Below are 27,991 nucleotides of genomic sequence, written 5' to 3'. Positions count from 1 at the left end.
CCCTTTTTCAGACCTAAATGTTGCCGGTACAGTGTCTCATGCCGATAATCCCAGTATTTAGGATGCTGAGGCAGGGGGATTGCAGTTCCGAGGACAGCCTTGGCGACAGCACATGGAACTACAGAAGCCATAAAAGCAATGTTTAGTACATTTGGAAACTTTGCCAGGACTGTGATGGATCAGGTCTCTATTTTCACCTTGGTGGATGGTGCTGTCTACATGCTGACATTCATGGCCTGGATGGTACTTCTATCATGGAGTCAGTTGTGCTAAGGTCTGGGACCCTGTTAGACTCTTCCCTCCCAGTCTTCTCCTGTCTGGCCTCTTGATGGTCTGGAGGGCCGGCGTGACCCGAGCTCAAGGAACGGTCTGGTAAGTATTTGATAGGCAGACAGCAGTTAGTGGCATAATCTATACCAGGGTTGCCATTCTGAGTCCCATTGTTTGATCTCCGCTTGGCCATGTAAAAATAGCAATGGTAATCATACCTGGACAGGTTTTGATTGCTTTTTGAAGATGTATCTGCTTATGTCTTATGTATCTGAGTGCTCTGTTTGCATGTTTGCCTGCATGACAGAAGGGGACTTCAGACAGAAGAGAGCATCAACTCCCATTATAAATGATCATGAGCCTCCATGCGGTTGCTGGGAATTGAACTCAGGACCTCTGGAAGAGCAGCCAGTGCTCTTAACTGCCAAGCCAGCCCAGTTTTTAATAATTGTACTTGTATGGGTGTTTTGCCCGCATGGATGGCCTAATGCCCATGGAGGCCTCAGATTCTCTGGAGCTGGTGTTGCAGATGGTCGTGAACCACCATGTGGCTGCTAGGAGTGGCCCTCTGGAAGAGCAGCCAGCGCTCCTAGCTGCTAACCCATCTCTCCGGCCCCTTAAACGACAACTTAAATGACAGCAGCGGCTCTTAGTTACCTCCTCGCCTTTGGTAGAACTGGAATAGGGACGTATGAAATGGAGCTGGCCACCCAAGTCCTGAGAGAGACCCAGTTCCCCCCGTAGGCCATTAGAACTAGTCACATATGGCTGGGACCTGTGTGAAGCCCACATGGACTCCTGTTCCCGAAGTTGCCGGTTGGATGCAACAGCTCAGTGCCCACATCTGGTGGTGTGCCAGTTGTCCTCTGTGGCACATCCTTCCAATCTCCCGCTGGCCTCAATACCATGGGTTTGGCATGCATTTCTATGCACGCGTTGCCTGCACAGCCGAATAGCTGTTTCCCAGTTTATCCTTTCACACCCCATCTTTCATATCCCTGTCTGCGTACTCCCTACCAACTCCCAACTCTGGCACTGCTTACCTTCCACAGAGCGTGGACCTTTATCAAACCCCACCCGCTCCTGGGGCAGTCCGAGGAGAACGTTGGGAGTCCGTTCTCTTCGACCATTTGGGATCCAGGAGTGAAGTTCAGTTCACCAAGCTTAGCAACTGCAAGTCTTTCCCTGCTCAGCCACCATGCCGGCCCGGGTACTCTTTAAAATGTTCACACAGATTCGAAACAAGTCTCGCCACGCAGCTCTAGTTAGCTTCAAGACTTGTGGCAGCCCTGCCTCAGCCTCCTGAGTCTTGGGATCCTACGTCACTGTGGATAGCCAATCTCTCCTCTTAAAATGCAGCAGTGGGCACAACTCCTAGCAAAAATGGCTGACCACACCTTAGATGTGGTGATGGGGATGACACCAGAAGAGGACAAAAAGGTTTGACCTCAGCAAAACTAAGTGAGGTTGAGGCCATCCCGGGCTACACAGTGAGACCCTGAGGCCCCGCCCCAAAGCAAAGTCCCTCCTGTAAGTACAGAAACAAAGACCCAACTTAAACATGGGCGGAGCACTGGGGGATGGTGGTGGAGGGATGTACAGTTGCTAGGCAACAAATCCAAACCTTGGGGCAGGACAGGACCACAGGAAAGAGTAAGAGAGACCCAAGGCTGGGGAGGACTGAGAGCGGTACCCAGGGACACACTTGTGAAACAGTGCAGCAAATGAACACAGGACTGCAGTGAGCCCAACCGGGCTACACCCCAGTGGGGGAATGTATTCAAGCATACCGATGCCCAGAAAGTAAGGACCACCCATCCACACAATGGGCTCCCTCAGCCATGGAAAGGAACGAAACTCTGACACAGGCCATAACAGGAAAACACGAGGCACTCACTCCAGGAAGATTAGGTAGACACGACCACAGGTATGTGATTCATTTATAGGAAGAGTCCAGAACAGGGAGATCCATTGAGACAGAAAGTAGGTGCTTGTCGGGAAAGGAGGGAGATGTGAGGAGGAACTGCTAAGCAGGGTCATGACCCAGGTAGTGACACTCCGTACAGGCACGACGTTTACTTCACAGCCGTGGGTCTCAGGTCACTGGAACGCACCTTCATTTAAAACCCACATGCTCCCTTGCTGGGGCCAGCACTGCCCCCTGAGGATGAGCACAGTCACTCCAGGGTTTGCCCTTTCTCAGGCTGGAGCCCTCTCTGGAGAGGACACTTTCCTGGGCACCCTGAGTCCTGTGGCGAGTGTAGTCTGTGCCTATCTTTCCTGGCTGCCATTCCTCGGTTCTGGGACACCAGACGAAAGCCCACTTAAGCTACTCGGACATAGAGGATTCCTTTAGGGAGCTGAGCGTTAGGAGGGGAGGGTGCTGGCCTCAGCAGCCACCTGCTGGACTTGGGTGTGGAAACTAGTCGGTGTCTCTGAAAGCCAAGAAGCCCCAGCGGGGAGGACAGAAGCCAGTCCTGACTTCCGGAACTCTATTTCCGGGTCTGCTCTCGGGCTGCCACGAAGTTTAGCAGGTCAATGGCGGTGACAACACCAAACACCATCAGCTGCTTGCTGGACACGCCATTGTTGCGGTCTAGGGAAGAGAAACAGCTGCTGGATTAAAGGTGACAAGGCGGGAACACAGAGCTGTTCTGAGGCCACCAAGAGACCATTCCCCAGACTCCAAGCTGGAGCAAAGTACCAGCTACCCTTGTTCGAGCTGAGCCACGTGGATGAAGCCAGAGAGCAACTCCTCTCACCGGCAGAATGCTGAATGCTGTCTGGGACAGAGAACCGGAAACCAACCCAGGCTTCCCAGAATGGATGGCCTGGCAGGTGCCTCTTCTCGGCCTGTGTCCACAGGCCATGTGCAGTACCACACTACCAGGACAAGCCTCAGGCTCTCTTTCTGGCCCAGAACCCTGCCTGGCAACCAGGGCCTTTTTAGTTCACTCCATCTGAGGAGACCGGAGTTTCATAATCAGATTGGGCCTGGCCCTATACCCCACGGCCTACAGAGAGGGCCAGGTTAACAGTTTTATATCAATTCGGGAGGATGCAGGGAGCCCAGGCTTCAGTCCACACAGTCATCCAGGCATGTGAGGGCCTGAGAGGAACATAGGGGCTTCCCATGAGCAGGGCCTAGGACTTGGCCTGGTTCACCAGTTCTAAGGGGCGCTAGGCTGCCAACTCGGCCTACAGTCCTTGGCATGTACCCATCACCATAATGGTGGGCTGGGCCCTTGGTGCCAGATCCCCCTCTCTGCAGAAACATGTCCTGTCAGGTCTGTCCTCAGGAGAGCCCATGCTGGCATGACTCCTCGGGAGGCTCAACAGTCCACACAAATGAATTAAGACAGAGGCCCCCTTGGGGGAGACCCATCATGGACAGGCATCTCACTGGTCTATCTGGAACCCCAGCAAAGGACAGAGAAACCCTGAAGAAATCAGCTGTTGCATGGGAAACACTGAAGCCAAGGGACCATTTGTTTGGTTCTGGGACCCCCACAGAGCAAGCCACAGCAAGCTCCAGTTAGGCAGGCTAGTTCCCCACACAGGGTTAGGGAGTTGTGATAACACTCGGCTCTGTCTTTTACCCCAGCTGCCCCTGAAGCTAGAACTCAGTTTTTCATTGTTGCTGCTGCTGCTGCTGCTGTTGTCCTGTTTGTTTGAGATGTTCAAAAATTAGGAGTCTCCCCACCCCCCTTAACCCAACTTTAATAGAGGTCCAGGTCCCTAGACGCCCTTGAGAAGCTGTGACTCTGACCCTGAGGGCCGCTTCCTAAGGGCTGGGATGGGCGAGTTGTACATACCTGTGGGCCCCCCCACCACTCCTGACCAGGCCTGGTCTCGTGCTGTAGAGCCAAGGACGGGAGAGGGGTTAGACAAGGGGCCACCCGCCCACATGCAGGCCAGCCTTAGGGCCGGATATAAGGCCCTCCCAAAATGGAAGAATGAAAGCACCCCTCACCCCACTGAGACTTAAGGGTGTCATCCCCTCCTACGGATGTTGACATTGGAAAGGAGCTGAGAGCAGGAAGGACAGACTGACTATTCCATACGCACAGCCTGTGGCTCACAAGATCAGTATCTCCTGGGGATGTCATCAAGGGTCAAGAATGTCAGCTGTCCCCAGTTCCTGTCAGACTGGTCCCCCAGCATCCTTCAGGCTGCCTGCTGTCTTAGCCTATGGGCCTAGGATGATTCTATTCTATTTAAACAAGTGACATGGGGACTCACTGGAGGAGGAGGTGCCCTTTGGGCACGTGACTAGACTTAACAGGCACACGGGGAGAGACTCAGGATGTCAGAAGCTATGATGGGAAGACGAGGACCACGGACTCCCCATCACCCACTAGGGAGCATGTCTGCCTACTGCACATAGCACGCATGCGTACCACGAGAGCCTGGGCCAGGCATGGCCAATGTCCAGGGCTTGACATCCTGCCCCCGCCCCACCCAAAAAGAACCCAGCACCAAAAGTGGGGCCCCACTCACATTGGATCTGCTCATGGACCACCAGGGCGAAGTGGTCCATCTCCAGGATGTGGGAGAGCATGCCCAGTGTGTCGGTCAGGTGGATCTGCAAGAGAAGCTGTGTCCATGCTGGCCCTCAGAGCCATCAGCCCCCATAGATTGGAAGGCAAGACAGCACGACACTCTGCATAGCTGCTCAGGTGAGATTCAAGTAAACAAAAGGCCACGAGCACACAGAGCCGTATCACGTTCTGTGTTCTGGCACCCTGCCTGAATGCTGCCTTGAGATTTGACTCCAACCCCATGGCTTCCGTTTGGAGGCCAAACTAGCGGGCAGGCCAGTGGTTGTGAGGTCTATAAAAGATGAACCAAGAGTCTAGACTTTTTACTGGACTGCACCCAAGGTTTATGTGATAGTGGTGCCCTTCAGCTGAAGGGACCTTGAATCCCGTAAGCAAGCTGTCTGGTTTCCTAGGGATGGTGAAGGTCAGGACATGCTATCCCCCTGCTTTGAAGGCCCAACTTCCTCTCACACACCTACCGCCCCTCTGGAAAATCGTACCGGCTTGAACTGCTTGTAGAGGACTTTGCAGACTTCGTCTGATGGCCGCACCTTCCCAGCAAGCAGGGAGGACAACATGTTCCCGAGAGTCACCATCCCTAGGATGGCCCTGGAGAGAGCACAGGATTTAGCGGAGGGGGAAAGAGACAAGGGTGAAAGAAGGGGTCTCTGGCTAACATGGAGTTCCTCTTAAGGACCTGACCCAGGAGCTGGAGAAATGGCTCAGTGACCAAGAACACTGACTGCTCTTTCAGAGAGAAGACCTGGGTTCAGTTCCCAGCACCTACATGGCAGTTCACAACCATCTGTAACGGCCACAAGCACTAAGCAGACAGGTGGTGTACACACACACACACACACACACACACACACACACACACACACACCCCACTCACTCTTTTTTTTTTTTTTTTAAGATTTTATATTTATAGATGGTTGTGAGCCACCATGTGGTTGCTGGGAATTGAACTCTAACCACTGAGCCATCTCTCCAGCCCACACCACTCACTCTTAAAGGGGCCAAGCCTCCCACCTGGCTCTGTTGCTAGGAAACCTCATCAGGCTTCGGTGTCTGGAACTTTTCTCAGGCCCTGTGCTTGGATTATGTGCCTCTTCGTTGGATGGCAAATATCTTTGGACTGTCTTAGATTTCCCAGATCCCAAATAATGAAACCAAGATTTATTTTTTTTTCTTTTTTTTTTTGGAGCTGGGGACCCGAACCCAGGGCCTTGCGCTTGCTAGGCAAGCTCTACCACCACTGAGCTAAATCCCCAACCCCCAAGATTTATTATTATTTATAAAAGCTTAGGCACTACACACACACACACACACACACACACACACACACACACACACACACACACACACACACAGGCAAAACACTTGTACGCATAAAAAGGTAATTGGGGAGGTAGAACAGAGGAACCCACAGAAGGACATAAAGCTTAAAAAGTCCTATGATGTCTCCCCAGGGGTCCAGGGTGACCAGCCATCAGACTTTTGAGGATGCTGGTCAACCAGACCTCCTTACGATGCATTCTCCGGGTGCCACCCCCAGGGTGCCTGTCCCCTTCTCCCTAGGGCAGTCTGAGGGCCTGCATATTTCCAACGAACTGGAGGGTAGGGGGACAGAAACACTGAGACCTGAGAGCTACTATAGCCCAGTGTCAGCTGCTCAGGGACAAGGTGGTCAGCAGGCTGTCCGTGGCTCTGGACAGCATACGCGAACTGACCACGCTCAGCCTGTCGCTGTCCATCCCATTTAGTGACACGGAGGCAGAGACCTGGGATCTAGAATCCAGAGATCTAGGATCCTGGCACAGTCTAAGGTCAGAGCCCTGGACTGCAGTGAGGGAGAGAGACTGACCCAGACTCGTTGACCACAGGCGCCTGGTCGAAACCCTTCTCCCGGAGGATGGCGATGGTGTGCTCACAGGTGACAGTGGGCAGCACGGTCAGCGGTGCTGATAGGCTCAGCTCTTGGACACGCAGATGCCACCACCTGAAGGAAGGGGCGGGACAGGGCAGCGTGGAGCAGGAGATAAGGCCAGGAGAGAACTACCACGATGGGATACCGGAAGGCTTCCTTTCCTGCTCACCCAGGGATGGGGCAGGGCATTCTTACCAGGGCCTCTTCACGGAGAGCTCCTCCTTCATGAAGCCCTTCTGCAGCATCCATTTGTCACTCAAGAACTTGGACCTGCAGGGTCAATGTGTCACCGAGGCCTCTGACCCCAGTGGGAGGTACAACCATGGTCAGGGGTGAGGTTCTGTCTTCAGGTCTTTTTTTTTTTTTTTTTTTTTTTTTTTTTAATTTCCGGGGCTGGGGACTGAACCCAGGACCTTGCGCTTCTAGGTGGCGCTCTACCACTGAGCCAAATCCCCAACCCCTGTCTTGGGTCTTACTATTTCTGCGTATATCGAAAGGATGCCAGAGCTCCAGGGAGACAGAGAACTCAGGGTTACTGGGTATCTGGATCGAAGGTCCCGAGTTCAAATCCCAGCAACCACAGGGTGGCTCACAACCATCTCTAATGGGCATCTGATCTATAATGTGATCTGATAGCCTCTTCTGGTATGTCTGAAGACCGCTTTAATTTTTTTTCTTTTATTATTTTTTTTAAATTTACAATTTTTTTTTTTTTTGGTTCTTTTTTTCGGAGCTGGGGACCGAACCCAGGGCCTTGCGCTTCCTAGGTAAGCGCTCTACCACTGAGCTAAATCCCCAGCCCCTTAAACTTACAATTTAAATGTTATCCCATTCCCCCTCCAGAAACATGCTATCCTATCCCCCACCCTGCTTCTATGAGGGATCTCCCTCACCCACCTACCCACCCCCCTCCCACCTCCCTGCCATGACATTCCCCTACACTGGGGCATCGAGCCTTGGCAGTACCATGGGTCTCGCTTCCCATTGATGTCCAACAAGACCATCCTCTGCTACATATGCAGATGGACCCATAGGTCTATCCCTGTGTTCTCTTGGGATTGGTGGTTTAGTCCCTGGGAGGTCTGGGGGGGGGGTGTCTCATTAGTTGATATTGTTGTTGTTCTTATGGGGTTGCAAACCCCTTCAGTGTACTTATAGATGATAAATAAATCTTTATTTTTAAAAATGCAACCAAGGAGGTTGCTTCCAGAAGCCTCTGTGATCAGAACCTCTCTTGCAGGTTCCTGGGCAGGCTCCTCCTTGGACCCCTAGGTCTGCCCAGAGGCTGCTGAGAAATGGCAGTACAGGACAGAGATGGCCACTACCCCAGCACACACTCATGCACTCTCATAGAAAATGCCCAAGGGGGGTTGGGGATTTAGCTCAGTGGTAGAGCGCTTGCCTAGTAAGCGAAGGTCCTGGGTTCGGTCCCCAGCTCCGAAAAATAGAAAAGAAAAAGAGGAAAAAAGAAAAAAGAAGGGGTTGGGGATTTAGCTCAGTGGTAGAGCGCTTGCCTACCAACCGCAAGGCCCTGGGTTCGGTCCCCAGTCCAAAATAAAGAAAAAAGAAAAAAAAAAAAAAAGAAGAAGAAAATGCCCAAGTGCTTTGGGTCCCTTGAACACACACATGCTCTCACCATTAGAACCATGCACAACAGGCCCGCCATACGTTGGGAGAGACAGATGGCTTCTAGTTTGTTTGTCCCCCTACCTGGAAGCCAGCAGGATGCCCATGGACCATGCCTGGTCCTGCCAGGCTGAGAAGCTCTACACAGACATTACTCTAGATAGCTCACACAGTCTGTGGGTAAAGCCCAAGGTGAGGAAAGTGTGAGTTTCCCATCTCAACCACTCCCGTTGCTTGTGAGCCCTGTTGCAGAGTGGCTCCCCCTAGCTCAGCCAGGAACCCCAGGCATCTGGCAGGACTTCAAACCTGCTGGACACAGGTGGCCAGGCTGGGGACTGACCTGCAAGTGCTGTTATCTATTGGTACCAACAAGCTTCACCGGCTACTTACTGAGCGAGCGCATCCCGAAAAGTCCTATGAGAACCCAGCCAGGGAACACTCACCCTCCCAGGTCCAGTTTAGGACAGCCAATGAGGTGGCAGAGCTGGTGAAGGGGCGGAGAATCGTCCCATGTCAGTACAGCTTGGCCCAAGGCACCCAGAAACCCCCAAGGGTTAACGAAGCCAAACGGAAGAAAACAGGACAGAAGGGGTACATAAGGGGAACAGTTGTCCACTTAAGCCGTCACCATAGACACACGTAGAGCGCATGTGCGCACACACAGGCTCAGGATGGCGCGGTGCAAAGTGAACACTGGCTCCGAAGACATGGAGGATCCTGGGACTCGCAGGCTTACGAGGCCCAGCTGCCGTCTACCCCTTTCTCTGCATCCCACAGACAGCGCTTAGGGGACAGCAGCCAGGAGGGCGATGGGGACCAGGGGTGTGCCTTACATGTAGTTGCGCACAGAGTCGGGCAGGATGACCACACAGCGCTGTCCTTCCTTTAGCTCCTGGGCAGCCTTCACAGCCACGGCCATAGCGCTGCCTGAACTTCCACCTGTGGAGAGGACCGTGAGACCTGCCCATCTGTTTGCACATGCACGTGTGTTTGCACACATATCTATGCTGACACTGTAGAAATACGTGTGGGAGTCATTCACACATAGATACGAATACCCCCATCCCTGTGCGTATCGCGCATGTCCATACATGCTCTGGAATGATTCGGAAACGCTCGGGAAGGATCTGTAGGAATCTCTGGCCAAAGACCGAAAGGACACCATCACTCTGGATCACCTTCCTCCTCGCAGTCGATGAAGCTTGTGCCCATCTCCTAATTAAACCCTCACTAAGGCATTGATTGGGGAGACCCTGGGGCAAGTGAGCCTTCATGCTCAGCCAGAACAGGGGCCGATGGCAGGATCCTCCGAGCCAACGCCTTGACCTAAGCGAAGAGCCAACCAAGGACGTGTGTCTCACTGACTACCCATAACCGCCACGCAAGGCACATAGGTGACATTAGGGACCATCGTAAGAGCCCCAAGCTCACTGCGACACTGACCATATAGAGGCCTAGACCTGGGACCTCCAGAGAGAGCCAAAAGCTCTCCAATCGGGGCTCATCAGGGTTTAGAGAGGTCATCCTGGTGTCTCTCACAGAAGACCGTGGTTCATCTGGAGGCCCAGGGTTATACCACTTACACCAAGGGCTCAAGTACCCCAAGTCTCCCTCCTAGTGGTCACGCTCACTGTTATTTTCAGTCAGGAGAGAGGGCTTATTCCCTTTCTTCTGAGCGCTTGGCCATGCTGGGGCTGACTGCCTTCCCCTTCCCCGCTCCAACACGGCTAAAACATGGGGCCATATTTATAGAGCAAGTCCAGGCACACTTGGTGTTCGCCACATGTCAGGTTTAACGCAAGCCACTGGGGTTTCTGCTGCCCTGCAGTCAGGCAGTGGTGACCTGTCCACCCTAAAGAGAGTGACCAAGGATCTCAGGGTGGGAGGAAAGCTGGAGAGGTCACTTTTAGAATTACCTCAGCTGCACAGAAAACTAGGAAGGCAAAAGGTGCTACCCCAGTTCCCTCTGGGCTCTCTCCTCAACTCCTTCAAGGGACCAGGTCCCAGCATGTCCTAACCTGGAGCTGCTATGGACTGAGCCCCGCTCCCTCATTCCAGGGATAGGAAAAAAGCCAGAAGAGCTTGCCCCAAAAGGCTGGAAGGTGGTAGCGGCTCACACCTTCAATGCCAGCACTTGGAAGGCAAAAGGAGGCAGATCTCTACGAGTTCAAGACCAGCCTGCTCTACAGAGCGAGTTCCAGGACAGTCACGGCTGCACAGTAAAACCCTGTCTCAAACACAACAACAAAAAAACAAACAAAAAAACTAGAAGTGTGGGGAGACTAGAGGGAGGGAAGGCAACTACTGGAGAGATGGCTCAGTGGTTAAGAGCACCGACTGCTCTTCCAGAGGTCCTGAGTTCAATTCCCAGCAACCACATGATGGCTTACAATCATCTGTAATGGGATCTGATGCCCTCTTCTAGTGCATCTGAAAACATCTACAGTGTACTCGCATAAAATAAATAGATTTTTTTTAAAAAAGGATTTATTTATTATATATAAGCACATTGTAACTATCTTCAGACACATCAGAAAAGGGCATCAGATCTCATTACAGATGGTTGTAAGCCATCATGTGGTTGCTGGGATTTGAACTCAGGACCTCTGGGAGAGTAGTCAGGGCTCTAACCACTGAGCCATCTCTCCAGCCGATAAGTAAGTCTTAAAAACAAATTAAAAACCTGGAAGGCCCATGCCTATGCATCCTGCCCTGGTCTCTACAGGTGACTCCAGGGAGCTGCAGAGGACAAGCAAACTGAGCTAAAGAAGGTAAGAAGAGGGGTTGGGGATTTGGCTCAGTGGTAGAGCGCTTGCCTAGGAAGCGCAAGGTCCTGGGTTCGGTCCCCAGCCCCGGAAAAAAAAAAAAAAAAAAAAAAAAAAAAAAAAAAAAAAAAAAAAAAGAAGGTAAGAAGAACCTGGACAGACAAACAGCCCCAGCTGTCACCCAGCCTCAGAATGACCATGGATTTCATGCACTTTTTCCTAGAAGGCAGCACACACATCCTGGATGGTCTTCTACCCCGTCGCCCACGGGGCTTGCTCAGCCACTCACCGCACAGCAGTCCCTCCTGGGAGATGAGCATGCGGGCGAAGGCGAAGGAATCGTCATCATTGCTCTTGAACCACCTATCCACCACCTGTGGCAACCGGGGTCAAGGCCTGAGGTCAGGACCAAGGATCTGGGGGGCGGGGCAACCTCACAGAAGACACGCCCCCACCCCATCCCACCCCTGATCTGCAAGCCTAGACTTCTCTGCCCTTCCGAGACCCATTATGCTTTGCGGAGTAACTCAGACCATCAACATCTTTTTTGGTCTGGTGGCCTCTGCTAACACCGCCTTTGTCTGTCTGTCCTTCGCCTCTGTCTGTCCTTCCCTTTGCATCTCAGAGCTGCGTCAGACGCAAACTTGAACAAGGTATTGCGTTTCAACCTGTCTCGGCTCCTGTACCAGCACCTCCCTCTTCCGTCCCTCAATATCTGGGGCAGCTGGAGTGCCAGAATGCGGAAGTAAGTTAAAGACCCGGCAGCAGCCCGTGGCTCTGCCTCTCGGAGCACTTTGGCTCAACCTACCGCCCTGTCCAGAACGGTCGGGATGAAGTCGTAGCCGATCCCTTCCACCTCATAGGCTGTTTGGTCTGTCTGGTTCAGCTCCTCGGGCTCCGCGAGGATGGACCCCTCGGGATCTACACCGATGATCTGCAGGGTGGGCAGCTTTAGGGCTCAGGTCATGGAGAAGTCCAACCCATCTGATGGCTACTGCCATCAGAAAGGATATTGCCCCACTGATATCCATCTGTTAATGACTGGCTCACAGGATGCACATGCTAGTCCCAGATCAGAGGAGGGTAAGTCTCCCAGAATCCCAGGCAAGAAACAGGAAGGCCACACCCTACTGGGGGTATTATCCAGCACAAGGTATTTGGAAAGGTCTTTCCAGTGCTGCTCTAGGAAGGGTCCCATTCATGGGCATTTCGAGAGCCTTTGGAGACTCTGGAAACTGACCTCTTCCTGGAGGGTGGGCAGTCTTATGGGGTGAAAATGCCTGTTTCTATGTGCCTACCCCTAGCCCAGTGGTTCATAACCTTCTTTTTTTTTTTTTTTTTGGGGCTGGGGACCGAACCCAGGGCCTTGGCTTTGCTAGGCAAGCGCTCTACCCCTGAGCTAAATCCCCCACCCCGGTCCCTAACCTTCTTAATGCTGAGGCCCTTTAATACAGTTCGTCAAGTTGTGGTGAACCCATCATAAAATTATTTCTGTTGTTATTTAATACTCTAATTTTGCTGTTATGAATCATAATATAAACATCTGACATACAGGCTATCTGATATGCAATCCCCAAAAGGGCTTGTGACCCACAGGTTGAGAACCATCGCCCCCTAACCCAACCTGGGACTGTGTGAGGTGGCTTCTGGGCTAATCCAAAGTGTTTCATCCCACTCAACATTGGAACCTTCAGGACCCTTTCTTTGCTCCCCAAATTCCTACGGGGTGACTGCATACAACTCTTCCAGACAGCAATGGGATGAGCTGGGAGTATGGGAGGAACTTGGTCCCCTGTCAGGGGAGACACCCAGCAGCTATGTGCCTCTGAACACAGATTAGGTCACAGGCAAGAGAGCGAATCCAGGCCTACCCTCTCAGACACCCTGTCTGTGCCAGCACCACCCAGCCTACCACACTCACTTTACAACCTGGGCACTTCTCCTTCAGCTTCCTGGCGATACCCGTGATGGTGCCACCCGTGCCTGCTGAAGCCACCAGCATGTCCACCTTCCCTGGAGGAGGGAGGACATTCTCAGGCCACGGCCAAGCCAGCCCACCACTCTTCTTGTTATTTTTAAGATTTATTTATTTATTATCTGTAAGTACACTGTCTCGGTCTTCAGACACACCAGAAGAGGGCATCGGATCCCATGACAGATGGTTCTGAGCCACCATGTGGTTGCTGGGAATTGAACTCAGGACCTCTGGAAGAGCAGTCAGTGCTCTAACCACTGAGCCATCTCTCCAGCCCGAGCCCACCACTTTTTTTTTTTTTTTTTTGGTTCTTTTTTTCGAGCTGGGGACCGAACCCAGGGCCTTGCGCTTCCTAGGCAAGCGCTCTACCACTGAGCTAAATCCCCAACACCCCCCCCCAGCCCACCACTCTTAACAACCACTCCATCGAAATCAGGTCAGTGAGATAAACTTAAACATCGACCGTCACTGCCTCTGTCTGTGGACGGGATGACTACAGGGCTGCTGTCTGCACTGTGACCTTGGCCTTTGAACTACCCATGTAGCTGAATCTACAAGGATGGGACAGCTGGGGAGCTCAAAGTCTGGCAGAGGTAAGCTGTGGATGGTGTGCCTTCCTAGGCCCTTTGATTCTTGGGCGATCACAGAGCAGCAAACTAGATTTTTAAGACACAGGAAAAATGGCTAGCGTTGAGGCTGAGATCTGACCCAGACTCTCACGTCGCCAATGCTCAGCACCTGGCAAGTCTGAACCAGGCAAACTCAGGAATGTGCCCGGCGCCTGCCAAATGAGAGAATTCTCACTCATAAACCTGGGTGAGCAAACACTTGGGCTTTTACCGTCCAGCTCCTGGGCATGGAACAAGTCTGCACCCAGGACAATGCCAACATCAGGTTCCAAACGGGAGGCCAAGGCTGGTACTTTCCAGCACCTTCTCTCACTGAGGACCTTTTAGAGACATGTGTCCCACCAGTCCCAGGAGCTAGGCAGTCAGGATATATCTCATGCCTATACTGAGAGGAAGCGAATGGCAGCTATCACCATGGAAACTCTGAAGGTGAGAAAAGCTAAACGCCAAATTCAATGTCCCTCCATCCCCTGATAGGAAGCCAGCACCAGCAGGAGCTGAACAGTTTCTATAGCCCGGAGGACACAGGGGTGGAATACAGCCTGAGCCCCGTGTCTCAGACACAGGTGAGGCAGAGGCAGAGGCCAAGAGGGCTCAGAGGAAGGGGAAACTTCTCTAGAAACCATTTCCCAGAGAGGGATGTTTAGGCTGAGTTTAACAAGGAGCAGGGTGTGTGTGTGTGTGTGTGTGTGTGTGTGTGTGTGTGTGTGTGTGTGTGTATAGAAACTTGAGGGAAGAGAGCCTCAATAAAGGATTGTTTAGATCAGGCTAGCCCATGGGCATGCGTTTGAGGGACTGTCTTGATTCTTTTTTTTTTTTTTTTCGAGCTGGGGACCCAACCCAGGGCCTTGCGCTTGCTGGGCAAGGGCCTTCCCACTGAGCTAAATCCCCAACCGACTGTCTTGATTCTATTAATTGATTCAGACAGACCCAGGGAAGGAGGTCTTGGGCTGTATAAGGGCAGGGGAAAGTGAGTCGAGTCTGAGGCTTGTATGTGTGCACGCTCTTCTGTCTATTCACGGAGTGTGGATCTTGTGTGACCAGCAGCTTCAAGTTCCTGCCTCCTTGCCTTCCCCACAATACTGAGTTGAAACAAACCCTTTCTCCCCTGAGTGGCTTTCTGTCTCGCATGCTTGCGCCTGGGCCGCACCCACGCACGCAGAGCAAGACAAACAGAGGCAGAAAAGAAACTGAGTTAAGAGGTGGCTGCAGGGTTGGGGATTTAGCTCAGTGGTAGAGCGCTTGCCTAGCAAGCGCAAGGCCCTGGGTTCGGGTCCCCAGCTCTGAAAAAAAAAAAAAAAAAAAAAAAAAAAAAAAAAAGGTGGCTGCAATCAACGTGGGCAGAGGGGTAGGAAGCACGCACCGTCGCACTGCTGCAGGATCTCCTCTGCCGTGTCATCGTAGTGCGCCAAGGGGTTGCTGGCATTGCGGTACTGTGCGGGAGAACAGAGGGGCTGTGAGCTGGTCGAAACCGCCGGCATCGTGCATGGACACTGGACGGTGAGCTCCGTGCTGGCCAGCAAGTCCTACAGCAAGCGGCCTAAAGAACTTTATCTCAGGCCCTCACATACAAGATATTAAAACCTGGTCGCCATAGTGTGAAAGTAATCCAGAAGAGAAATGAACAGAGGGGGAGGCCTTGGGGAGCAGAGGGCAGGTTCTTAGACATTTTACATCTTCAGAGCCGGGGGGGGGGGGGGGCGGGGGGGGCGGGGGGGGCATCTGAAGGTCCGTGGGTTGTGTCCAATGGGACAGCTCTCCAACGCTGACACTGAGACAGCAGAAACCAAAGGCTCTACCACTGAGTATGGCCTGGAGCAACTCCCCAGAGGAAGAAGTTTGTTGCTGGGTAAGTCCAATCCCTCGGTCTCCCAAAAGAGTCCCACTTGAACACAAATCTCTGACCACAGATTTGCCTCCTCGGGCATTGAGCGGGTGGAGAAGACACCTGACCTGGTCCAGAATGTGAGAATTGGGGATTTCGTTCTTCAGTCGCCATGCCACTCCTACGTGGGACTCCGGGGAATCGAATCTGGCGTTGGTGGGCGTCCTCACAATCTCAGCTCCCAGAGCCCGCAGCACATCCACCTGTCCCGGGGTGGGAAAAACCACGCCTTTATCACTGTGCCTGGGCACCGGCCTAAGTGGCACCCTCCGGGGTCCCTGCCCTTTCACCTACCCCAGCTCGCCTTTGCTTTTAGTTGGTAAAGAAAGACTTTTATTAAAGCTGAGGTCACACAAGGACGCGGGCACGCACGCGGGCACGCACGCAGGCACGCATGCAGGCACGCCCCCGCCCTGCCCCGCTCCCACAGCTCTACCTGAAATAGCAATAGCCCTTCAACCCGTGACCTCCCACCTGCCACGCCCTCCACCTAGCCCCATGCTAGGCTACCCTTGGTGCACCTTCTCCATACTCATCTTCTCAGGCATAACGATAATGCAGCGATATCCCTTCACAGCAGCTGCCAGAGCCAGCCCGATCCCTGAGGGTCACATGCGGAGCGTTAAGAGGGGCCTGTACCCAAAGCCTTGTGCCTCCCTACCACCTGCCTGGGATACCAGGGATTAAACCCCAGAAGCACGGAAGGTCAAAGGGCCCCTGTTCTGGGAAGGAACCCCACACTCTGATGGCGACCTGACAGCCAGGTACACCAATGCGCTTCTGGGTCTTAGGCAGAACAGAACATGCACATCTGGAAAGAGGCAGCCAGTGGCTAGCCTTTTGATCTCTCTATGGGTGTGCATGGGTCAGGGACCTTAAGCCTCTGCTCTGCCCCAAGCGGTCCTGCCCCCACCTGTGTTGCCAGAAGTGGGCTCAATGATCGTGTCTCCGGGCTTCAAGGTTCCGGCTCGCTCCGCGTCTTCAATCATCCGGAGGCTGATGCGGTCCTTCACACTCCCACCCGCGTTGAAGAACTCACACTTGGCCACTGAGGAGCAAACACGAGGCAGAGAAAGGACTCTGGTCCCAGCACATTCCTACCATCCTCAGCTACCTGATACGCGCCCAGGATGAAGGCTGGCCTCGGTGTTTGCCACTCCACGTCCACTGGCCCCCTCTGTACCTGGACACTCCTGGTTACAGCGGGCCTGTCTCCCACCTGCCCTGCAGACCCAGGGCAACACTGAGTGAGAAGACAGTCAAGAGCCCGTGAGTGGGTGGTCGGAAAACGTGTCCCAGCAGCAGGAGTACACGAAGCAGGCGTTTGGATTTGAGGCTCCACACTCCTGCAGCGTAGCCAGCTCAAGCAACCCCAGTCAGACCACCTTAAGCCTCTGCCTCAGCTGCCCCAAACTTCTCTATCCTGGAGTACTTCTATCATCCTTGGTCAGCTAGCCCAACCCTCACGCCCCTCAGCCCCGCCCCCAGCGGACATCACCCCCTTCCATTCTGGACCCTTCCTCCCACCACAGGGCTGGAGAAGCGCGAGGTACTCCAGAACACGCACAGACCGCCATCTTGGCTGGTTCTTGGTTCTGAATCCTACCATGAACACACTGTCCCCTAGAGCTGGAGGAGATTCTGTGGGCACAGAGGGGCTCTGACGTCTGCTCACTTGGCCCCAGCCCTAGGTCACATCATACATCTCCTCAGATCTGTGACACTGCCCTCTAGGCCGAGCCAACTTAGCCCTTACCTCAATTAATAGCGCGGGCTGTGAATACCTACACCCCTGCTTGGGAACAGCTCCCACTCCTGGATGAGCTGCATTCATCTGGGACCTAATCCCACTCTAGCACTTGGAAGGGAGAGGCAGGCAATCTCTATGGCTCAAGGCCAGCCTGGGCTACACAGTGAATTCCAGGTCAGCCAGAGCTATACAATGAAACCTTGTCTCAAAGCATAAAACAAAGTGGGGCACTGGTGGTGCATGCCTTTAATGCCAGCACTTGGGTGGCAGAGGCAGGTCAATCTCTTGAGTTGGGGGCCAGCCTGGTCTGCAGAGTGAGTTCCAGGACCGACAGGGCTACCCAGAGAATCTCTGTCTCAGTAAACAAAAAACAGGACTGGAGAGATGGCTCAGTGGTTAAGAGCACTGACTGCTCTTCCAGAGGTTCAAATCCTAGCAACCACATGGTGGCTCACAACCATCTGTAATCTGTAATGAAATCTGATGCCCTCTTCTGGTGTGGCTGAAGACAGCAACTATCTATCTATCTATCTATCTATCTATCTATCTATCTATCTATCTATCCATATATCTATATATCCATCTGTCCATCCATCCATCTATCATCTATCCAGTCTATCTTATGTATGTAGTATGTATATATGTATGTATCTATTTATCTATCTATCTATCTATCTATCTTTCTGTCTATCTATCCATATATCTATATATCCATCTGTCCATCCATCCGTCTATCATCTATCCAGTCTATCTTATGTATGTAGTATGTAAGTATGTATGTATGTATCTATCTGTCTATCTATCCATATATCTATATATCCATCTGTCCACCCATCCATCTATCATCTATCCAGTCTTCTTATGTATGTAGTATGTATGTATGTATATATGTATCTATCTATCTATCTATCTATCTATCTATCTGTCTATCCATCTGTCCATCCATCCATCTACCATCTATCCAGTCTATCTTATGTATGTAGTATGTATATAGTATGTATGTATGTATGTATGTATGTATGTATCTATCTATCTATCTATCTATCTATCTATTGCTTCACTTCTATCTTTGCCCTCTCTCTGCAGGACTTTACCAGACTGCCGCCATAGCCCCAGATTTCCCTGGCCATCAGTTGGAAAGGGACCATCTCAGTCACTAACACACATCCTTCATCCCAGCAGGACTCCCACTGCCAGCACCCCCAGAGCCTCAGCTAAGGGTCACCCTAGGGCTCCAGTCCAGGATGGAGGTAGCTCCAGGAGAGCCAAACACTCACACAGCTCGCACTTGAGTCCTGCGTTCTTGGAGATCCTGTTGATTCTGACCATAGGGGTGTTGCCAATTTTCCTCAGAATATCTGGCAAAATTTTCGGGGATTTTGTCCTAAAACAGAGAGAAGAGGCCATTCGGGAAACAAAACAGAGTAAGAGTTGAGCCTTGCTGTTGCGGGATATTTGATCACACTGTGAACCCCGACAGTGGGTCATTTACTGAAGAAAGCAGTTTCTCGTTGTGGTGCGGCTCAGCCTTATTCCTCTGGCTGGAATACAGAAATGCTCTTAGCACACACCTTTAATTCCAAACAATGAAGGGAGAGTTAGGGTTGGGGATTTAGCTCAGTGGTAGAGTGCTTGCCTAGCAAGCGCATGGCCCTGGGTTCGGTCCTCAGCTCCGGAAAAAAAAAAAAAGGGAGAGTTAGTTTGCAGAAGGAAGCGACCATGTTTGAAAGTGTCAGACAAAGTGACGAATTGGAGAAAGATTTGGCAGAAGAGGATAGGCCCAACTCTTAGGAAAAAAAGAGAGAAGAGACTACTTAAGGGAAAGGAGTGCAGAGAGAGAGAGGGGGGGGAGGGAGAGAGGAGGGAGAGAGGAAAAGAAGGAAAGAGAAGGAAAAGGAGCGAGGGAGAGACAGGTTTTCACAGGTGAAGACAGAACAAGTCAGAAGATTAGAACAGATTGCCAGAGTTGATTTGAAGCCAAGCAGAGCAAAAAGTCAGAGGTCAAGAGAGGAGGCAGATTGCGTCAGCCAGCCAGATGTCAGAAAGAACTAGGAAGGGGTGAGCTGATTCAGCAGTAAGTCTCAGAGACTGAAAACACTCTAGGACTAGACTAGATTGTATGGAGGCTAGAAGCTTCCAGGACTAGGCCTAGGTCACCAGACAGAGGCCTTAAGCCTCCGAGAGGACAATTCCTTCAGGCAAATAAAAGATATTGTTATACTCTGGCATGGTGTGCATTTAGGAAATCAAGAATTAAAGGAGTGCCTCGGGTAAGGCCTGGGCTGTGGAAGGCCTGGCAGATCCACAGCCCGCATAAATAGCACACACAGTCACCCACCCAAAGACAATGACATTTGAAGCCAATTTGAGGGACTGGACCTCCAAGTAACTTCCATTCCCTGGGTCTGACTGTGCCCTTGCATCTCATAGGGACGTTATGGATGGGAAGCTAAATTAGGGACATGCTCCCCGCCATGATAGTAACGGACTAAACCTCTGAGACTGCAAGCCAGCCCCAATTAAATGGTCATGGTGTCTCTTCACAGCAATAAAACCCCAATTAACACACCTCTTCAACGTCCAATTTGGTTAGTTTCTTCCAAAATTCCTTTTATTACCCTTCAAATGGTCCTACAAGAAAGGCACAGGCTCTCCCTTCCAGATTGGCTCACAAAACACCATACTCTACACTGGGCCAAAAGGACAAAAAGGGAGAGAGAGAGAGAGAGAGAGAGAGAGAGAGAGAGAGAGAGAGAGAGAAGAGAAGAAAGGAAGGAAGAAAGAAAAAGAAAGGAAAGAAAAAAAAAAAATCCCAGGGGGCCCTCCTGTCAACAGTGTCAAGTTCATTATACCAATGGACCCCAAAGTCCCCCTCTTGTTTTCAGCCTCTACTCAGCTTTCTGGAAGGAACTGGTATCTCACAGGGTTACGGCTCCAGACAGGACTATCTTAGGGATGACAACCATTGCCAACCACATCTGTGCTGTCTCTCACCCCTGGGGATCCCTCCATCTCCTCCTCCTCTCTCTAAAATGCCAGTCTTCCTCAACTTCCCGTCTCGTGACCTTATGATTGATCAGTGAGGCCGACTAGCCACACCCATGTCCTTATCGAAACCTAAAACAATTCAAGAAGACATCTGCTCCCTGCTACCACCCACCATTAATGACTTGGCTTTGCTAATCTGTCAGAAAAAGACAATGTAAAAGGCCAAAAGTAAGATCAAAACGCCGCTTGTTCTAATAACAAGTGTGACTACTTGGGAGTCTGGCTCCTGGTGACTTAGTGACATCTTACGTTGATACGAGGGACCTAAGGCCTGTGACTCCAGGCCAGGCCTTCCCCTATGCTTAAGTCATCTTCCGCTAACTCCTAACGACCTGTGCTACCTGAATGAATGGCTACCCTTAAAAAAGACATGCTATATAAAATTACTTAACGAGAGAATGGCACCCTGTCCACAGACCTAAATTCAGACCCAGTGCAGACAGCCCATGAGGTGAGACCATGTGTGAGGATGGCTTGTAAATGCTTGGCTCAGAGAGTGGCACTTTTAGAAGGTGTGGCCTTGTTGGAATAGGTATGACCTTATTGGAGTAGGTGTGTCACCGTGGGCGTGGGCTTTAAGACCCTCATCCTAGCTGTCTGGAATCAGTATGCTGCCTGCAGCCTTCAGATGAAGATGTAGAACTCTCAGCTCCTCCTGCACTATGCCTGCCTGGATGCTGCCGTGTTCTTACCTTGATGATGATGAACCTGTAGGCCAGCCCCAATTAAATGCTGCTCTTTATAAGACTTGCCTTGGTCATGGTGCCTGTTCACAGCAGTAAAACCCTGACTAAGACATCATGTAACTTCTCCCTAATTTATAGGAGAGCTCTCAGCAGGCAAAATGGCACACTGTAATTCCAACCCTTAGGACACAGAGCTGGACAATCTGGGTTTCCAGGTCATTCTTGGCTACATAATGACTTTGAAGCTAGCCTGGAGATACATCGAGATCCTGTCTGGGACATCCGTACCCAGATCTCACTCCTTCTCAGCCTCATGGTCCCTCCCTCTCTGGGAATTCACCTGCTATAGATAACACATTGTAGTTAATTCTCTCTCTTTTGAGCCCTGGTAAAATTCTTTGACTGCTCACGCCACCAGTCTTCCGGTTGCTGTGTCCTATAACAGCAAGCGACTGTCTCAAACTATAAACAGCCAGGCATGGTGCCATATGCCTTTAATCCTAGCTAGTACTTGGGGAGGCTGAGGCAGGAGGATTGCTCTAAGTTCAAGGCCCAGGCCAATCTAGGGTTTAAAACAAGACCCTGTCTCAATAAAAACAAACACGCCCTGACTTGGAGACCATAGACCCAGCCTCTGTCTTGCTTGAGAATTTTAACCCTCTGATCCCTCAGCCCCCGGCCGCCAGAACATCCCAACTGCCTTCTGCTCAGGTCCCTCGCAGGGGTAGGTCCTCCCGTATCATGCTCTCAGAGTCCCCAGAAGCCTGGCATTACCGGGCCAGCAAGGCAGAAGTGGTGCCAAGAAACAAAGGGCCCAGAGCTATAAGCCTGTGACGGGTCAAGCCTCTGGCAGCATTTCGACGGTAGCACAGTGTGACCAGCACGGTTTCCAGAGCAGTCTCTCCATGTTCTCCATGCACGGGCTCCAGGTTCCGGGGTGGCTGCACGCCCACGCACTCCCTGCCTGTGTTACACTCATCAACCTCGCTCAGGCTTCAAGGCTTGCCGGGCTACTGGGCCCTGGCTTCCTGCCCTCCTGCCCCAGGCTTCTCACACTGGAGCCAAACTAACTAACTAGAGAGAAGCCTCAGTCACCTTTGGCCCCGAGTCGGGGGAGGAGTCAAGAAGCTGGAGTGCCGGGGCGGAAGGAGAAGCTGCCTGGGGGCCAACAGGCGCAACAGGTTGGACTCTAACCAGGTCTACCAGAGAGGTAGAGTCATGTCGTGGAGAAGAGCTGGATGTGTTCTCTTCCTGGTTGTCCTTGACCTGAACCCCGGGGAGCCAGGCAGGGACCGGCTTTAGGATACAGGCTCAGGCGTACTCACTCCGCAAGTTATCAGAAGTTTGTTCAGGTGATAGTTTCGATCCGTCTGTCATCCATCCCAACTGCCTGTACTTTGCCAGCACAGAAGGGCAGCTCCGCGGGGCCTCAGGAACCCCAATTCCTCAACAGGGCTGCCTGCAGCCTACCTATCCCTCACTCTGCAGTTACAGGCATCAAGAACCTCTGGAAGTGGGTGGTTTGTCTCACCCTAATCAACCTGTCTCATCTTTCTCTCTGCCCACATCTGCCCCCATACCAGGTGCCCGGAGCCAGTGCCTCCCAACAGAGTTTGGGAGCCTCCCAATGACTTCTAACAAAGCAGGGCCAATCAGCCGGATGACAAACCTGCCCTTAAGTCATACACGTCTTTGAACAAGCAGTTCCCAGGCCCTCAGGAGCCCTTGGGAGGGGTGGAAGGATGGGGTCAGCTCTCTTGTGCTTCCTGCAGCCGCAGGGCTCTCACCCCTGCTGTGTTGTCCTGGCAAGAACTCATCTAACCAGCTCCCACTTGTCTCCTGACTTCCCAGAACTGGAGTCCATTCAATAGGCACGGATTCTAGTTTACAAATTTTCATTTTCTCCCCCCTCTGGTCCCTTAATAAGTGCTACCTTCCACACCAGGCCAGGCCTCACTCAGACTTCTGAACCAATATAACCATAAATGTTGGCGGCCACCCACAGGGAACAGGACTCCCAAGATTTAAAACACAAATCCTTTCACCCACTTGTTTGAATTCGAAGACATTAGACTAAGGAAATGACAATCCTAAGAGTTTTTTACAACCAGGGTGGGAACCTGCATGGCTTTAACCTGGGTGCTTTAGAACAGGGTGCCCATGTTCCTAAGCCAACTACTGACCTAACTGACTGTGTTTGGAATGGTTTCTATTATCTATCAGTGCCAAAGACAGTCTTTGCCCAACCATAAAAGAAGCTCACCAGAGCGAAACACACAGTACCAAAAGAAGCCTCGGCCTCTCTTGGCTTAGCCTTCATTGTTTCTAACCCCCCAACCCCCACCCACACAGTGATCTGCAAGTATGGCCTCCACATCCCTCCCCCACCCCCTAAGGAAATAAACCCACCATCTTGGGATCAAAGACAGAGACTTACGGCACTGTGTGGTAATGTGGGGAATCCGCCATGGGCCTGCCCAGCTGCCAAGTACATCTGCTTGGGGTATCAGGCGAGATCCAGACTCTCTCCTTGTCCCCTGAGGCTCCCTTCTCCAGTGGCCCTTTTTCTGGCTGTACCTCCAAGTCCTGGGGGCACCCTGCAGAGCCATCTTCACACTGGGATGTCCCTGAAGGCATGCTGGGATTTGCCGAGGGCACAGAAACCTGTTGGTTTAGTAGTTGACTCTCCTGTCCCCCTCTGGGCATGTTGGCTCCACTCAGACAAGCTTTGTAAGGATGGGAGACAAGGAGCAGGGTGCAGCTGCTGTGGAAAAACGGTTAGGTTCCTTTCAGAAAGTTAAACATAAACTGAATGACCCAGCAATTCGATCCTGAGGCAGAGATCCAAAAACCACGAAAAGAGATATTTATAATGGCCGTCCCAGCCCAAAGGTGACCATCACCCAAAGTCACTGAGGAATGGCTGTACAAAAATGTGTCCTGTCCATGAGACAGAGTACTCTCCAGCCACATAGAGGAATGGATGGGGGCTGGAGAGATGGCCCAGGGGTTAAAAGCGCTTGCTTTTATGACCATGAGGACTGGAGTTCAGCACGCATGTACACACAGACATAGACACAAATAAGTAAATCTTCTTGGGTTTTTTTTTTTTTTCTCGGAGCTGGGACCGAACCCAGGGCCTTGTGCTTGCTAGGCAAGTGCTCTACCGCTGAGCTAAATCCCCAACCCCCTTCTTGGGTTTTTTTTAAAGGGATGGACTAGCTCCAAGGCAGAGTGTTCAGTGAAAGGAGTCAATCATACACCCGAGGAGGTTTCGTTTACACGGAGTGAGTAGAGTAATCAAATGTCCTGTGATTTCACATCTGAGGGTCCCAGAGCAAGTAAACCGATAGGAACACAGCAGAGAGGGCATTAGAGGCTGGCAAGAATGTCGTGGTTTATTATTAAAAAAAAAAAAAAAAGAAAGAAAGAAAGAAAGAAAGAAAGAAAGAAAGAAAGAAAGAAAGAAAAAGAAGCCAGGGATATGTTTGGTAGAGGCTCGGTATGGTGTGGGGGAAGGGGGTGCCTCTGCGAGTCCATGCTGAGGTATCCCTTCCCCCTGATGGTATAGAATAGAGTTCATTTAGGGTATGGAGAGGGAAGTTGAAGGGATAGTAGACACACACACACAGAGAGAGAGAGAGAAGAGGGTGGCCAATAGCACGTGGAGAGAGAGGGGAGGGGAATAAGGAGAGAGGGGACAGAGAGAAAAGAAGAGAGCAAGAGTGAGAGAGAGGGGTTAGGGATTTAGCTCAGCAGTAGAGCGCTTGCCTAGCATGTGCAAGGCCCTGGGTTCGGTCCCCAGCTCCGGAAAAGAAAAAAAAAAAAAAAAAAGAGTGAGAGAGAGGAGGGGGCCAGCAGCCCCTTTTACAGACCGTCAGGCACACCTAGCTGTTGCCAGGTAACTGTGGGGCAGAGCCTAGACAAAATGCCAACAGAGATTGTTGAATGCACAGGGTCTTTGAAGATGATGAAAAAAAAATACCTGGTCCTATTTTTCATTCTGTAGCTGTGATTAAAACAAAACAGAACACACTGACCAAAAGCAACTGCAGGGAGAAAAGGTTTATTTCGATTTCAGTTCTAGGACCACCGTCAGGGAAAGCAGTAGTCACACTGTTTGTTTCCACAGTCAAGAAGGGAGAGGGGTTGGGGATTTAGCTCAGCGGTAGAGCGCTTGCCTAGCGAGCGCAAGGCCCTGGGTTCCCCAGCTCCAAAAAAAAAAAAAAAAAAAAAAAAAAAAAGGGAGAGAAACAAAGGTACCCATGCTGCCTGCTCTCATCTCTCCTTCCCTGGCCTTATACAGTTCAGGAGTCCCTGCCTGGAGGATAGTGCAGCTCACTGATCGGCTCTTTCTACATCAAGTAACGAGCAAGTCAATTTTCTACAGACCTGGCCCCCTAGGCAGTTCCTCTGTTGAGACCCCTTCTCAGGTGACTCTAAATTGTGTCAAGGTGACATTTAGCACGAGCCAAAGCCTTGTATAGACAGCGACAGCAGTTGCACAATCTTGTGGACAAAGTGGAAAGATTCCTGCCGGCCATCTCTGCACATCAGACTAAGTTGCAGATTCAAATTATCCAGAGGTTGGATGTGTAGCTTGGTGGGAGGAGAAGTGACCGCTGTCAAGTGCCAAGCCAACTGGCAAGGGGGAAAACGTGTGTGCACATAACATGTACACATTTTCTTGTCATTATTCCATGAAGAGCGCAGCATCACAGCTGCTTTGGAAAAAAAAAATTTTTTTTTTTTTTTTTTCGGAGCTGAGGACCGAACCCAGGGCCTTGGGCTTGCTAGGCAAGCGCTCTACCACTGAGCTAAATCCCCAACCCCCGAAAAAAAAATTTTTTTAAGCTGGGTGTCATAATCCCAGCATTCAGGAGGCAGGTGACACTCTTGTGAGTTCAAGGCCAGCTTGGTCTACTTAGTAAGTTCCAAGACAACTAGGGCTATGCAGAGATCCTGTCTCAAACAAAAACAATGAATTTTTTTTTAAGATTTACTAATATGTATGGGGGTGTTTGGCTCCCATATATGTATGTGCACTGCATATGTGCCTGCTGCTCTTGGAGGCCGGAAGAGAGGTCAGAGCTCCTGGAAATGTAGTTACGTATGATCGTGAGCCATTAGGGCCTTCTGCAAGAACTGCAAGGGCTTCTTCCTCTTCTTCCTCTTCTTCCTCTTCTTCTTCTTCTTCTTCTTCTTCTTCTTCTTCTTCTTCTTCTTCTTCTTCTTCTTCTTCTTCTTCTTCTTCTTCTTCTTCTCCTTCTCCTTCTCCTTCTCCTTCTCCTTCTCCTTCTCCTTCTCCTTCTCCTTCTTCTCCTCCTCCCCCTCCTCCTTCTTCTCCTTCTCTTCCTCTTCCTCCTCCTCCTCCTCTTCATTCTCTTCCTCCTTCTCCTCCTCCTTCTTCTTCTTCTTTCTTTTTTTTCGGAGTTGAGAACCGAACCCTGGGCCATGCGCTTGCTAGGCAAGCACTCTACCACTGAGCTAAATCCCCAACCCTGAAGGGCTCTTTCTTTTCTTTTTTTTTTTTTTTTTTTTTTTTTTTTTTTTTTTTTTTTCGGAGCTGGGGACCGAACCTGGGGCCTTGCGCTTCCTAGGTAAGCGCTCTACCACTGAGCTAAATCCCAGCCCCTGAAGGGCTCTTTCTTAATCACTGGGCCGTCTCTCCATATTCCCCAACTTTTGTTTGCCTAACATGGACACCTTGAGGGTGTTCTAAGTATGCTAGATGTGACCTAGCACTCCCATGTGAAGTCAGGAGCCCCACCTAGCCCTGCCCCATCATATTCCTTCCCTTGGCGGGGGAGGGGCAACTAACATTAAAACGCATGCGCCCAGGCGGTGGCCTAGGCAGGTGCTTCTCTCCTTAGCTCCAAGACCCCTCTCTAAAACATCCTCTTGCTAGGCGACCTGGGCTGCAGAACTCTCCAGAACCCGCAGTTCGCCCAGTGCCATTCCTTAAGTGTCCTCACGGAACAGAAAGTCATTGGAATAACCCAAACCCAAACTTGTCTTGGCGAACGTGGCCCAGGGCATCCTGAATCCCTCCCGGCTAGCACGGAGAGGCCACTCTTCCAGTAGGTTTTTCGTGGGACTATCAGGTTCCGGCACAGACCGCCTAGCCACTCGACCTTCGGAAGGGGCGGTGGGCTGGGGACAGTGTGTGGCAGTGATGTGGGAAACCCTCCGCAAGTTGCAAGTTGTACAGCCCTAAGTCTCGCGCCCTTCCCCGCCCTCACCAGGTCCCGCACAAAGTGGAGGACCTGCCTTCCCCGCGCCTCAGCCACCCCGCACGACACTACTTCAATATTTACCCCCACCCCGGCACCAGTGCCCCAAAGAACAATTTGCGAAACAGCGGTCTCCATCCAAAACAGGGGAAATCGATGACCGGTACCGGGGCATCGCGTCACCCTAGAACCCGGCTCCATGCTCAGAGACACTGGGTCGTGGGGCCTGGGGCCACGTGGGTGCTCAGCATAGGGCTGCGGGGAGGTGGATACTTGCGGGAAGTGGGCAACGGATGCAGGTGGCAGCGGAGTGGCTGGACAAGTCAGGACGCCCCGGTGGTCACGAGGACCTTAGCGAGCCGGGACACCGGGCTCGCGAGCTGGCACTGCTCTGCGCGTCTAGGTGCAGCTGAAGCCAATTCCGTACCCAGGGATGGGGAGTGCCCGCGGGTTACCGAACCCCAGCGAGGATCTCGCTGTGTGCGCGACCTGGGAGTCAGTGCAGCCCGAGCTCACCTAGACTCAGACGCGGGAAAACGGCTCGGCCTGGGCTGGGCTGGAGCGCGCGCTCGGACAGGATCACAGCTCAGATGGGGACCCGTGGGAAGGCAGCCCGTTTAGCACCGACCCGGCCACCCACAACAGGCTCAGGT

General features: G+C 51.8%; 1 protein-coding gene across 1 annotated transcript; it reads right to left on the bottom strand.

Annotated features, from left to right (window-relative positions):
- Positions 1-2,007: 2,007 nt before the first annotated feature.
- Cbs (cystathionine beta-synthase) lies at positions 2,008-27,991 on the bottom strand. Its single transcript, XM_032888759.1, has 17 exons — positions 27,855-27,991; positions 23,543-23,869; positions 18,649-18,755; positions 16,535-16,669; positions 16,143-16,222; positions 15,690-15,824; positions 15,100-15,169; positions 13,054-13,145; positions 11,941-12,066; positions 11,422-11,506; positions 9,201-9,306; positions 6,937-7,011; positions 6,679-6,813; positions 5,312-5,420; positions 4,771-4,855; positions 4,086-4,127; positions 2,008-2,866 (listed from the first exon to the last, which is right to left on the bottom strand). Exons 2-17 carry the CDS (start codon positions 23,809-23,811, stop codon positions 2,763-2,765), a joined length of 1,755 nt encoding a protein of 584 aa, XP_032744650.1. The 5' UTR covers positions 23,812-23,869; positions 27,855-27,991; the 3' UTR covers positions 2,008-2,762.

The sequence above is a fragment of the Rattus rattus genome, chromosome 18 (genome assembly GCF_011064425.1).
Source record: "Rattus rattus isolate New Zealand chromosome 18, Rrattus_CSIRO_v1, whole genome shotgun sequence".
NCBI classification, from domain to species: domain Eukaryota; kingdom Metazoa; phylum Chordata; class Mammalia; order Rodentia; family Muridae; genus Rattus; species Rattus rattus.
This window is presented reverse-complemented; position numbering and strand designations above follow the sequence as displayed.